This window comes from Cavia porcellus, unplaced genomic scaffold (genome assembly GCF_034190915.1).
Source record: "Cavia porcellus strain 051 isolate PalLab524CR breed Dunkin Hartley unplaced genomic scaffold, mCavPor4.1 scaffold_2, whole genome shotgun sequence".
NCBI classification, from domain to species: Eukaryota; Metazoa; Chordata; class Mammalia; order Rodentia; family Caviidae; genus Cavia; species Cavia porcellus.
This window is the reverse complement of record NW_026947485.1, coordinates 32737483-32751691: the sequence shown is the minus strand read 5'-3', so window position 1 is coordinate 32751691 and position 14209 is coordinate 32737483. Positions and strand designations below refer to the sequence as shown.

Below are 14209 nucleotides of genomic sequence, written 5' to 3'. Positions count from 1 at the left end.
AGCCCTAGCTGCCCTGGGTAGACACCTAGCCCTGCAGGGAAGTGTAATTAAAACTCAACAAGGAGGTTATTTATATTGGCCAAGACAGCCTGGTATGCATTTCCAGGCCTGGCACAAAGAGCCCCTCTTAGGCCCAGTCCATGAAAAATGGATTTGGTGAGCCCAGTGCTGAGGCAGCTCTACTGCTTCCAGCAAAAACATAAATTAAACTGAATTGGGTCAGGGAAAGGCACTGTGTGCCAAAGTCGGGGGTTGGTGGTGATGGGTTGCAGCGTGGAGCCATAGCCAGTGACAGGGGAGAGGGCTGGGAGCCCAGAGGAACTCCTGAAGGAAAGTGGCCCCTGGCCCAGCTGTGGGGCTCACCTTCTGGTTTCTTTCTCAATCCCAGTTATGCTCAGGCTTCATGGGACCCCTGAGCCACACACAAGGGGGTAAGGCTCCCTCAAGGGCCAGGATGCTGGGCCCTTGGTGCAAGGGGCTAGCTCAGGACCATCAGGGCAGTGACCAGGTCTCAGAAATGGGTCCCTCCAAGTCCCCCTCTGTCCTCCAGAGCTCCACCAGTCTCCTCCCTTTCCCTTAGTATGATACCATGTCCAACCTGGTCAGCCTCACACACTGAGGCACAAGGCTCTCGTTTCTATCAGGTGTTCTTGGAATACCCTGAATTTCATGGGGTGGGATGGGGTTCCTGATCACTGGTGCAAACCATCTTCATTGGAAAGCTTTCTACCCTACAGGCCTCAGGCTCCTCTTTGAGAACACAACTGGAGCTGAAAGTTATTTGACAATGGCTCCTTCTTCCAGTTGAGGAAACTGAGACCCAGGGACTTTCCCAAGGCTGCAAGTGACCAAGCAATGAGCCACAGGAGGTTCCTGGGAATCTTTTCAGGCCTTCCGACTGCTCTAGGGAGGGTGGGGACAGAGCATTGGCAGATAGCCCTCTGGGATATCCCAGGGAAGAATTCAAGACAGGTGACAGCCAGCCCAGGGCTCCCAACTCCTGGGCCAGGGCTCCCTCCCACACATACGCCAGACAGAGAAGCCCACATGGAAAGGAAGTTAATTCTAATTTGGGTCACTATGCAGGCTCTGGCTATCCTGGGCCAAGTCATCACTAAAGATTACAACTCTGGGATGAAAGGCCTCAGGTGTACTCCACATCTGCCTCCCTTTTTCTTCCTCCCTGAGGAACCTCGGGACAGTCAGGGTAGGATGCCCAGACCTTATGGGCCTTGGAGGAAAACGCTGAGGGAGAGTCTCTGACAGTGGGAGCTTTATGCCTGTCCTATTTGCACTGAATGTGCCCCCATTTGCCACTAAAGCCTCCAGGGCCTTCCCTGGGGATGCGGGAACAAACCCCACACGCAGAAGAAGGCTACAAGGGAGAAAGGGGAAGCTCAAGGAGCATCTGTTGCCAGGAGAAAAGGACTCAGGCTTTTCTCTGTCCTTCCATCCTGACATGCAAATGTCAAAGCCTTGCGGTTGTGCCCTCCAAGGTCATGTGTCTTACACTGCTTCCTCCCTGTCTTGTTTCCTTCTTGATTTTACAACAGCCCACCCCAAAGTTGCCTCAAATCATGGTGACAGCAATGACTGTGCCACCAGCATAGTCACAATGATGCATGTCGTTCTGGCACACTGCACAGTGCCCTGCGGCTGGCACTATATTATTATCCACATCCTGACAAGTAGGGAAACTGAGGGACGTTAAGGCTCAGCATGTTGCCAGTGCCTCAGTTATTCAGGGACACAAACTAGACCCAAAGCCAGGCCTGAACGCTCTGAAGCCAGGTCCTTGGGCCTGGAATGTGCTGGCCCCTCCCCCATAGTGCTGGCGTGTGCAGCCCTCCTTGGAGTTTCCAGAGCCTCTGATTGGCCCACACTCACACTGGCCCACCCCACTCACACTTCCAGTATGGGAACACAGTTGTCATTTAGTCAGGTCAGGTCATTTAGTTTGCCCAGTCCCCAACTCTCCTAGAAAGCCACTTCCTCTCTGTCCTTCAGTTGTCCTGGAACCTGCTTCATGAATAGCAGCTTGACTTTCATGGCCACTGTCTAGTGGCTGCCTCCCTCCCCTCTGACCCAGCCCAGGAGAAAGCCCTGCCTTCTGCAGCCCCAGCTGCAGCTGCTTACTAAGCCTTGTGTCCATGACCAGCTTGCATGAATGCAATGGAGAGATTAGGTAACCTATACTTCTCCAGCCCATATCACGCCCCTGTCTTCAGCTCTGTCACCCAGTGGTAGGCACAGGCTTCTTCCCAGCTTCCTCACCACATCCAGGGTGGGGATAACAGGGAGAACAACTCTAGCCCACCACTGTCTCTTGCATGAGGAAATGAAAAAGCTTCAGTAATAAATCAGTGTTCATACCTGATGCACAGTATGTTGGAGAAAAGTCACCAGCTCCTCATAGCAGGATACACTGTGGAGCATGAGCTGGGAAGGAATACACACTGGGTGAGTTGCCATGCCCAGGACCTGGACTGTACTCCATGTGGTGATCCCCAGCAGCCTGAACACCACTGGCAGTATCCCTATGCATAGCACAGATTCTGCAGAATAGGCACTGGGCAGCAGCCCACACCTGAGAGCAGCTTAATTCAGCCTGGCCTGCAGCAGCCCTTGACCCACCTGAGAGCCCCCAGGAGCCCCATATCATGAAAGTAAGGCACAGGACCCTGCATTATAAGAGGGCTGTACCCCATGGTGAGTTGTGATGTCTGCGAAGGGGCTGGGGCATCCAGGGTACCATGTCCAAATCACAAGGGTTAGGCTGGGTCAAAGTATAGTCAGTGGGTCCTGAACTAATGAAAAGCAGCAGATTGGGTCCCCTTTGCTTTCTGAGGCAGGTCAAGAAAAACTGCTTCCAAGTTTAAAAAAAAAAAAAAGCCACTAATTAATGTCCCATGGTCCCTAATGCCCTAAACTGGGACAAATGAACTAAAATGGTTAAAACAATTCTCAGCAAAGAGGGAAAATTTTTTGAAGAACTTCACTGTGTCCACATTTTCAAATCTACAGAAATGTCCATCTCTTATTTTGTATTACCAGGTCTGACTTTAGAGCTGGTGCCCAGGCTATCAAAGTCCTCCTCTACTTTCTAGACTCCCCTCCTTCTCCCTTGCTCCAACCTATCGCCATCCTGTAGAAATTCTGGAGAAGATGCTACAGGCTGGGGCTTAACCAAAGGCATCTCTTAGGTTGCTGGATATGCTCAGCCCTGTAACCTCAAGGTGACGGGGAGCTGTCAGCCCTTTTGGGCATAAAGCAGGTCTGGCATAAGTCCATCCCCAAAGCCACCGCCTCTGCCCACTCTGCAACCCCAGAGAAAGTACTCTGAAGGCCTGGGAGGGTGGCCTACCCCAGCTGGGGATGGGTTTACTTATATAAAAAGAGACAGTCCCCCCAAAAAGCCAAAGATTGCGTGACAATTTTCCAGAAAGCCGTACTGTTTCTAAGACTCCATCTGCTTTGTATTTCCCCGTTGGGCTGAACTGCTGTTCTCCAGAAGCCCTAAAAAGGAAAAGAAGGTGCATGAATCCTCTGCCAGGAGAAAAGCTGTGCCCTCCAGCCAGGGTAAAACCACATGTGTCATGAAAGGAAGACAAATAAAAAGGTGGCTCCGGAGGAAAGCACGGAGCCAAGGGTTTCTGTTTCCCCTGCTTTGAACTCATCTGCAGCCTGAGTCCAGAGAACTCACTAGCAGGAAAAGGGAATGGAAAACAGAAAGAGGAGGGCGAGCTTGGAATAAGTGAACCCAAGCCCTGGCTGTAGGAAGAAGTCTGATTCTTACCCACACCGGCAAATACACATGCAGACAAAGGAGCTCTGGCCAGCGTCATTGCCACAGATGGAAGGGTGGTGGCCCCGCTTCTCTCTGAATTTCCCCCTCTGCGACCCCCACCCCACCCCAGCGACTTTTCTAGATGTGTTGTCCACTATGGCACAGAATAGAAGCAGGGTGTGGATTTGGGACCTGTTGTGCCATTAGCTGCTATGTGGCCCTTTCCTGTCTGCACTTCTTAATCTTAAAAACAGAGAGAAACCCAGTTCCTTCCTCACTGCCCTTATGCCATGTCCACCCGAAGGGCCAGGGTTAATAAGTATGTGGCAGACACCATCTTAAGCACTTCACATTTATTATTTATCGTCTATTTATATTGATAAATGATTCAAGCTAAGTAACGGTATTGCATTTATTATGCATCATTTATTTATATTGACTCATTTAGCCCTCACCATCACGCCATTAAGTAATCATTATCATCCTCACTTTCTAAACAGATAAACAGGTCGGTCAGTTGCCCAAAGCCACAGCCAACAAGCAATAGCTACAAGAGTTGGCCTCACTTAGTGACTCAAGGGGACCCTGTCCCAAATTGTTTTTAAAAAGTGGAAGGGTAGGGATGCAGCTCAGCACAAAGACCCTGGATTTAATCCCCAGTCCTTAAAAATACCTCAGAGAGCCCTCCTCTTAGGCAATCTGCTGCAGCGACCCATATGTCTCCCAGAATACGGGCCCCAAAGTTACCTCTCCACTAAGGCTCAGCCTTGCAGCTGGGAGGAAGAGATGCTCCATGGAGCTGGCCAATACCCATGAGGACTGTGGGGCAGGGATGAGCCGAGGGTCAGGGAGACAGAATTCTGGGCCACCCCAACTGTTTACCTTTCTGCATGGAATGATTATGCATATGACAGAGTAGTTGTGAGCATGCTGTGGGAGTGGGAGGAATTGTACTACTCATTAAAGGGTACACCTCAGCCTTAAACCTTTCTCGGAGGGTACCCTGGGGTTACTCCTGGCTGGGAGAGGCAGAACAGACAGGAACATATCTGCCAAGAAGAGAGGTGGAGCCCAGGTGCCAGCACCCGGCCTCGTCTGCCTGGCACACACAGCCCTTGTACCCAAGGCCAAAAGAGCCCACAGCCAGTGCGCCTGCAGCTGTGCCAGCAGAGGCTAAGCAGTGGTGACAGGGCCCTTGGAACCACTTACAGGGTGATCACAGCTCGCTTTCGCCTCCCAGCCCGCCAGAGGATATCTGCGATGGCCAGGGCCAGGCAGCGGGTGCGAAGAGCATCTGAAGGCTGCAGCTGCCTGTGAACAAGACCAAAACAAAAAAGCCACACATTGACGCCTGTATGGGCACAAAGCAGCCCCATGAAGCATGTTCAAGCAGCCCATCCTCTCCCCTGGCCCTCAGAAGTTCACCTGCAGCCAGGACCTCCATGGCTGAAGCTGGAGCAGAAAGCACTCTTCTGAAGAGGCCCAGGGAGGAAATTCAGGGAAGGATGGAGGAGGCAGAGGGAGCTGCCCCCTGGGGGAGCGAGACTGAAGCTTTGGTGGGCTACAAGGTACTGACAAAGAGCTGTATCCTCTGAGAGCTCCTGAGGTCGAGCCTGGCACACCCCAGAACCACCACCATCTCAGGTAGAGCCTCGACCGGTGCAACGCCCTGGCTCTGGAGAGAACAGCTTGTGTATGCAGTTGTGTTCCACTGCCACCACTACAGGGCCTGTGGAGACAGCAGTCTGATTGGCTGGGTACTCAGATACAGATATGGTGCATGGACATGAGGGGAAAGAGGACTCGAAGATGACCCCATGGTGCCACCAATTGGGACAAGAAGTGTGAGGCTGCAGGAGGCTGCTGGCCTGGGAATGAAGAGCTGCACCGAGAACTCGCTGAGCTTCAGGTGTACACTAGGACCACCAGGGAGGCCTGTGGACACGTGGAAAGTACAGGAGAGGGCTGGGGCTGGGCAGACACTGCCCAGAGAGAAGGTGAGAAAGGGCAGATCAGCAGCCAGCCCAAAGTGGAGCTTGCAGACCTCCAAGGTATCAGCGTCAAAGAGACAGAGCAGGGTGAGGAAGGCAGGCAGCGACCTAGGCTAGGAACAAAAGGCTTTAAGAAGCACAGGCAGGCAGTGCAATCAAAAGTGGCAAGAGCTGTCTTGCAATAGAAATGTTGACTAAGAGGTTCCTGGTGTATGGAGTGAATGAGAGGGAGGGAGGGAAACAGCCAAATATAGATGTTTCTTTCCATGTGACATTTCTAGGACTCCTTAGAGCTGCGCTTCTTGACTTCCCCTGCATTCTGTGAATTTTTTTTCTAATTTCAAAAGCTAGTCTTAGTGGGTCTCTCCTCTTCACAAACAAAGGGCTTGATGAAGATCCTGCTGAGGGTCAAAGGAATGCAGAGAGGCTATTCCAGCTTTTCAGTTACTAAATAACACCTGAACCCATATTGAGATGTGCGAGGGAGGATGAATGAATATTGTCTGGGCACAGTGGAACACATCTGTCATCCCACTACTCAGGAGGCTGAGGCAGAGCATCATGTGTTCAGGGGTAGCCTTGGCTACACAGCAAGACTTTATCTCAAAAAAAGTAAAAAACAAAATAAACAGATGAAGAACACACATACACACACACTGAAATTTACTCTACCTTCTGGGCAGGAGACCAGGACGTAGCCAGCGTGGTAGGTAGCAAGTGCTCACAGCCTAAGGGTAGGACACATAGCCAGGGATCTAGCCAGGCCATTGTGGTCCCACCACTTTAAAACAAGAGGTCCCTCAGTTTTCCCTATCCAGAACCTGGCAATGAAAATTGCACCCCCTTATAGCATTGGGAGCTAATGTTTGCAAGGCCCGCAGCCCTGTGCCTGGAATGTAATCAGTGGTTCCTATCATTACTGTCTGTGAAAACTCCAGTCCTCAAAAGTGTGCTCCCCACATGTGTATGAAATTGGCACCATGTGCCTGACACCTCAAATCCTTCAGATGCAACAAGGCAAGCAGCAAATATTCAAAGTTCTTTAAAAAAAAAAACAAACCAGTCCACTGCTTGACCCTCTCTGAGTTCAGGAAGCCATCTTGTTCCTCAGAGGAAATGGTTACTACACGATCACTCAGCTGAACAATCCGTGCTTTCGGGAGCCCTGGCCCAGGGTACAACTAACTAGGAAAACAACACTGAGAAAACATTACTCAAGGTTTCAGGAGAGGACTCCCAAAGACTACGGGGGCCTGGAATGCAGAGCTTGACAGATGAAGGAGGAAGGACAGTGTGTTTATCTCAGGGTTCAGAAAACACAAGTGTGTCTCTGTCACCCCCTACGGCCCCTGTTCCATGCCCTGCCCTCCTTCAAGAGGTGGCGACACCCTACCCACAGGACATCCCACATCTCACATGCATGCTCTTCTGCCTTCTCCTCAGCTAAGCTCTTTTAGCCTTTCTACTCCTCCTGAGCACCTCCAGGCCTCAATACACAATCTGTGTGTGCAGGGTGGACACAGTGGTCCCCGATTAAAATCTCTAGCACCAGGAGGATGCCCAGATTGTGTGCCTTACTTCAAGCACCTGTGCTGCAAAACCACCAACGATGGAGCAGAGAAGACCCTGCCAAACACCATGCTCTACCACCTAGGGAAGCAGGAAGAGAGGAAGCCTCTCATGTAGCAACAGGCAATATATTAACCATTGTTAACCTCCTATGTCGTTTTGCAATTCTGTACCACTGTTTTTGATCTTGAGTCTTAAAAAAACTTAAAAAGCCTATCTATGCTGAGTATTTACACCAGGCACTGTTAATAAGCACTTCGTATGTTTCATTTTGGCAAATTGGGGGGGGGGGGCTATGAGGTAGACACTATTCCACTTTTTTAAGTGGGGAAACTGAGGCATGGGTACAATTTACCCAAAATCACACTGTTAGTAAAAACTGGAGGAAAGAAAGAAAGAAAGAAAGAAAGAAAGAAAGAAAGAAAGAAAGAAAGAAAGAAAGAACATTGAGGGAAGGAGAGCCTGGGAGAGTACAACCAACTCTCAGGTAGTCACTTTGCTTGAGTTCCTCTTTCTAGAATCTTATGACGGAGCCAGGAAGACTTGCTCCTGGGCCTCTCCCTGAGCCCTCAAACTCTGCAGTCAGTGGCTCTGAGCCTCCATCTCTCTGCCAGCTCCTGTATAGTAATTCCCCAGTCTCCCCACACTTCCCTGGTTCGCTGTCTTTCTGAGACACAGAGTGGCTGGGAATGTGCAATGCTTGGCAGTTGAGCAGCCTGCCCTCTCTTGGCTCACAGGTTTGGGGGACCCCTGGCCTTCCCTGGTCTTTGCTTCCCACCTTGCTCACAGATTGTTCAGCAGGGTAATAGTGCAGTACCGTTTCCTCTGAGGAGCAAGTGAATACAGGCACTGAGTCAGATGCCCCTGCCACCATTGCAATATTACCATTCTGTCCTTTCACCTGCCCCAGAGCTGACAGGGCAGCGTGCACATGTGTGCCTGCATGCTTGTCCCACAGTGACAGTAGAGGAAGGAGGAAGGGATCCCTCAGACTCTGCCTTCACCGAAAAGCTCCGCAGCAGCCTCCACCGGTGGCCCCTGAGTGACCATGAGATCCCACACTGTCAAGGAGTCGGACACATCTGTCAAGTCAGGCACCTGGCCAGGCTCTTATAACAGGAGAAGTCTCTAAGAGTTCAATTCCTCCCAGGAAAAGTGTCCAGGGAGGTGGAGGTGGGGAATAATACATCCTGCACTCACCCAAGTGTTTCAGAGTAAAGTGGTGTTTCTACTCTTGGCCCTGTATCTCAAGACAGCCTCTCCAATGAGTTTTGAGTGCCCCAATTTAAGAAAGGAAGTGGAGGTGACAGGATGGCATCCCTGATATTCCCTGGGTCCAGCCAAACAGCCTCTGAGGGCCCTTCCTGGCCTGGGGCTCTGTCCAGGCCTGCAGGGAGACTGAAAACTCATTTTCTCTGCCCAATGGCTGAGGGCACAAGCCCTCCTCAAGTGGAAAAACACCGCAGCCTGACCAGGCGGGTGGAGGAGAGGCGGGCTGCCTGCCTGATGGAACGAGTCTTAATGAGGCCAGACAGTCCTACAGAAAAAACACCACCCCTGCCAATCTGCCTTCATTTCAGGACAACTGCCCTGGAGGGTGTCACTGCATCCTGCACTCCGCTTTCACAGAACCACAAGCCCTGAGCTAGACCTTCAGATTCCATGTGCAGGAAAGAAAAGGGCCACCCCGGGGCTGTGAGCTGCAGATGTGCGGATTGCAGGCTGGCCGGCAGCGGGCCATTGAGTTGCTCTCACAGACAACAGAGGACTGTGCCTCCTGTCCTAAAAAGCCAGATCATTTCTGCAATCCTGGAATTTCAGAGTCAAAGGGGGCACTGCAGTCCCAAAGCCACATGGTTGGCACAGAAGCACCAACAACCCAATCTATCAGCATAAATTATTCACAGGTCGGTCCACAGATGCCAAGGAGCTGGGTGGGAGAAGTCTATGCACCATCACTACACTCTACTCACATCTCCGTACACCTTGGTGTTGAACATTTCTAAATTAGGGCAAAGAGAAGGAAAAAAACACCGTTCCTAAACAGAGTTTATTTGGCTCTTTCAAACACACAACCATCTAAAGCCCAGTAGTGTGGTGTGACAGACAAGGGTGTCATGTGCCAGTCTCAGCTCTGCCATGGTACAGCCCCCCTTTCACTAGCTCTTCCGCCTTCCTCTGCTTCCCAGTTGCTGTTGGGTGAGGATCTTCCCCCCGCCACACCCTTCCTGCCTGGCAAAGGAACCAATCGTCCATGGACTGAAATCTCTGAAACCATGAGCCAAAATAAACCTTTCTTCCTATAAATTGATATTCTCAGGTATTTGGTCACAAATAGCTGACAAAAAAGCTGACTAACACAGGGATCTAAAAGCCCTTATATCCTTAGTGAGGTGGTGTGATAGGCAAAAAGGAGCCACGCCAGCCTTGTGCCCTGGGCCAAAATAGCCTTTATTGGAAGCAATGTAAATATTACATCCTGGTTGTTGGGAAACCATCTGCAACCTTCCCCAAAAGTCCAGAACTGAAATTCAAAAGCAATTCTTCAGCCCTGGGCTAAAATGAGTCATGAGACATTGCTCACAGGGGCAAAGCTTGCTCAGTGTAGCTGGTGGTCCCGAGAGCCCAAGTCCCTCCTGGTGGCCTGGCACTACTTCACTCCCAAGCCCAGGTCACACCTGTCCCTCAAAATGTAGCCTTGACCACCCCTAGCACCACTCTGCACTTTCTTCTGCCCTCAGTCCTCTGCACATTTTGTTCTCTTTACTGGAAAACAATTCTGCCTCCCTGCTCATTTGTCTGGATAGCGCATTCATTTGTCCATGTGTTCATTCAACAAAAATTCTGAGGGCCTCTCCTGTGAACCAGAGAACCGGCTGACTGCCAGCAACACAGTTGTGGAACAGGCAGCCTGGAAAGGCCCTTTCTCATGGAGTTTGTGTTCTGTAGGGAGGGCGAAGACACGGCCACGTGAGTCCACGGACTCACATGGCGGGGGGGTGGTAAGAGAGACAGGGCCAGGTGTGTCCTCCCTGGAAAGTGAGGGAAGGGCTCCATGAAGTCCTGTGCTGAGAGGAGCCATCAGGCAACGAATTTGAGGGTGCTAACTAGGGGGAGGAAAAAGAGTAAGTGTATGCAAGGGTGTGTGGGAAAGGAAATCAGGGCTCTATTCCTCCTTTGGATAGCACTGAGGTTAAAATGCCCTCTCCAGGAAGCCTGCCCTTCATGGCTAGGTTCAGGTAAAGCCTTGGAGGCTCACCTGTCACCCCCTGTTCTGCTCAGTCATAATTGCCACATCTGTCCTGTTCAGCCCCCTAGGCTTGCCAAGCACCTGGAAAAGCACATTTTGCATACTTCTTGTACATGCATGTTAGGAAGGGAGGTAGGCAGAAGCTTTTGTGCTCAGAGAGTTCCCTGCACCCTCTGAGCACAGCCACGGGTCCCTCACTTAGCAAGTGCCACCCCCTTAGGAGTACTTTTGGGCACTGCACTGTACTAGTCTCACCAGGAGTCACTGGCAAGGTCTCTGCCTGTGAAATTAAACTCCAACTGCTACACTATGCTGGGCCAGCCTTCCACAGGATACAGAGTATGACCCTGCATATTCAGGAAGTGGCTGTGGACAGACCCAGGACAGGAAGCAAAGCAACCAGTGAGGACAAGGTGTGATCATGTTACGGAAATGTCACACAGCTGGGCTTATAGGTAGCATCTTCTGGTCTACCCGTAACCTGATAATTGTCTTATAAAACAACCTGGTAAGTGTCCTGTAAAACTATTGAAAAAATTATAAGATGCCAAAAAGAAGAAACTACCTTCACTCAGATCCTGCCTAAAGCAAAGTAATACTCATTGCAAGTGTCCTACTGAGAACCAAGCTTGGTCAGTGCCAACCCCTATCCCTACCCTGTTTCCAGGGAATCGCATCTCTGAACTGAGCTGGCCTGAGCATGTTTTAAAAGTGCTAAAATACTCATTTCAGTCAACAAGTAAGTATCTTTCATAAAGTTCCAGGAACTGGCGAAACTAAGTTAGGAGTTTAGAACCTGTTCACCTCTAACTTCAGGAAGCGGGAGGAGTATCTATGAGCCACACGCAAGGGATTCTCCAAAGTGCTGGAAATATTTTCTCTCTTGATCTGGGTAATGTGTTCACGGGTGTGAAATTTTTTAATATATCAACTAAAAAGAAAAACACGAGTCCCAGAGGTTCTGTAGCTCTGAGCCTGTCTGGGTACAAGCTAATAACTGAGCATTTGAAGAGGAAAAAGAAAGAAGACGGCCTCCTTGGGAGGACTTGCTGGCCTGCAGCACATCCCCATGTTTTATCTTGGCACCAACCATGGTGGGGTTATGCCTCTCTCTGGGTCGCTGGACCGCGCAGAGCATCTCTAGAAAGGGTGGGGAGGTAATATCTGATTCTTCCTGCCTCCCACTGCCCGCACAGAGACATTCCAGGAGCGTGAGTTGCCCAGATGCAAACACTTAATGTGTGAAATGGAAAATGCGTGGCTGCCTGGAGAGGAAGCGATGTGCTGTAGCGCTGCTCGGGATTCATGGTTCAAGCTGTTGGCAGAGGGGTACTAGTGTGGGAAGGTGGGGAGCCCCACGTGGGCCAGAGGTTCAGCAGGCCAGCGTGGGTGTGAAAGGCATTGCAGTGCTGTGCAGCCTTCTGAAGGGACAGTGGGCTTGGTTTCAACGCTTCCAGCAACTGCTGATCACAGGGTACAGTGTCCACCAGCCCTCCCTGTTCCCAGAAATGAAGGCAGGCAGGTCCACTGGGCTGACCGCTGTGACCTCTCCCATCTTGACCTCCAGAAGACGGGAAATATTAAGGAACACACACACTTCCCCACTTGTTTGTGCTGGATACTCTGCAGCTGCCGCAGGAGAGCCAGCAGACTTACACAGCACGGTCGGCTCCACTCTCCCCTCCAAACAGGAGCTTCTGCAGCACACAACTTTGGACGGCCGCCAGCACCCCACAGGGGCCACCCTGCAGAGAGCAACATGTGTCAGCACTGGCACTAGGGTGGGACAGAGCCTCAGACCCATCCTGTAGGACCCATCCCAGGTCACAGGGCACAGTCCCACTGTACTACTCCCTCACCAACGGAGGTCTTTGGCATGGTGATTATCTACAATGCAATCATGAAGACGGGGGGGGGGGGGGGGACAAAGCCCCAATCCCCATCCCTAAAGGAAAGGGTGAGTCTGCAAGGAATTATGGGAAGAAAGTGGCTATTCGCAACCCATCATACCTAAAACCAGCAACGTTATCATAGGTTTCCCGTCATCCAGGGAAATGTTTCAATGTGCACAGGCTGAGTTTCAGTCATATACTGGGGTCTCAAGACCCATCCTAAGGGTCTTCTCCTCCAAGAAGCCTTCCTTATCTATCTTGGCTGGCAGTCAGATGATATAGCAGCATTTGCTACTTGAGCTCCCTCCTGCTCATCCTGGCAGCTGCCTCAACACCGCACTGTGTCTTTGATCCCTCTCACACTGTCATATGAGAGATTCTGGAAGAGCTCATCCCTGCACATAACAGGCTTGGCATCACCCCAGGTCCCTCGGATATATCAGCAAACATCAATGAAACTGAACAGCACCAACAATCCCCAGAGCAGCAGGCCAGAGGTGCCCCTGAAGTTGACGTGCAGGAAGAGAGGCTGAGTTTCACCATGCAAAGGAGTGCTTGAAGCCAGTGCTCCTGGTACTATTCCTTGGGCAATATGGGATAAGGAGAGGCTGTGGGATCCCAAGGAATGGAACCTGCTTGAGTTGCCTATGCCATGCGGTGATTCTTGGTTCCAGAGTTAAGAGTATCTTTGGGCTTTCCCAGGTGTATCTCAGGAACTATGTCCAGGCCATGTGTAAAGCCTGCCACCTCTATTCATCTTTCTTGCTTTTCTTCCACTCTCTTCTCTGTACACTGACATCTCAGCCTTCCCCTGCAGCCTCTATAGACTTCGCCCCTGCACCTGCCTAGCATGCCCCTTCTCCTGCTCTACCTATATAATCTGGCATTTTCAAAGCTCAGCCTAAGAGAAACCTTCAGCATCCCAAGCACACTCAAGGCTGCCTTCTGCTCCTCCTGGACAGGCATCCTGTGTGGTGCAGCACCCACAGCAAGTAGGTATTTTTCTAGAATGTCCACAATCAGGGGTCTGCATCCCCAGCCACACACTGAGAATTTGCCCCAAGGACTACTCAGTAAACATGGGACTAGCTGGCCATGGTGAACCAGGACACACTGACACCCCGCCCCGAAGCACAAGGATCACCTGCCTTGTTCTGAACGATGCCATATCTTAAGGAGGCTGTGTCACTAAAGGAAAAGCTCTGACGTTTCCATTCCTCATTGAAGCAGCAATAGGTAGAACCAAACAGAAGTGTCTTGATTTCCTATGGAAAGAAGAGAGTGTTACTGGTTGTTTTCAAAGTAAACACTGTCATGTTCAGTATGCAGCCCCTGTTGGGGCTGGACTTTAGTTCTAGAAGCCCAGTGCATTTTTCCAGCAGGGTTGTTTCTTTCCTATTTTTTTTCAAAGCCCTTGCTTATTATATTTGAAAGAAGAGAAGCCTAATCTTGAGGGACTTACCTGTGGAACATCTGAAATCCAAACCAGTCTGGGTCAACACAAACCAAAATTTTGTAGGTTCCTTATGCAGACCTTGAAACATGAAACTTGAGTATTCCGAAGGATCTTAGTGGTCCTCCAATCCTTCATAAGAAAGACTAAAAGTCTCAGACCTTATCTCACACTGAAATCACCTAAGGAGCTGTTAAAAATAATTCTGACACTCAGGCCACCAGCAAGGCCAATTAAATTCAAATTCCTTAGAGTGAGACTCCTCTA

The 14209-nt window shown here is 50.7% G+C and overlaps 1 protein-coding gene across 2 annotated transcripts in view; it reads right to left on the bottom strand.

The window, feature by feature from the left end:
• Mindy4 (MINDY lysine 48 deubiquitinase 4) overlaps positions 1 to 14209 on the bottom strand; it is a 99368-nt gene that overhangs the window by 31095 nt on the left and 54064 nt on the right. For both annotated transcript variants that reach the window (XM_013150492.3, XM_003467866.5), the window contains 5 exons: positions 13638 to 13754; positions 12254 to 12342; positions 4997 to 5098; positions 3453 to 3516; positions 2374 to 2439 (listed from right to left, as the gene is read on the bottom strand). In XM_013150492.3, coding sequence (XP_013005946.1) covers positions 2374 to 2439; positions 3453 to 3516; positions 4997 to 5098; positions 12254 to 12342; positions 13638 to 13754 — 438 coding nt within the window. The remainder of the gene's footprint in view (positions 1 to 2373; positions 2440 to 3452; positions 3517 to 4996; positions 5099 to 12253; positions 12343 to 13637; positions 13755 to 14209) is intronic.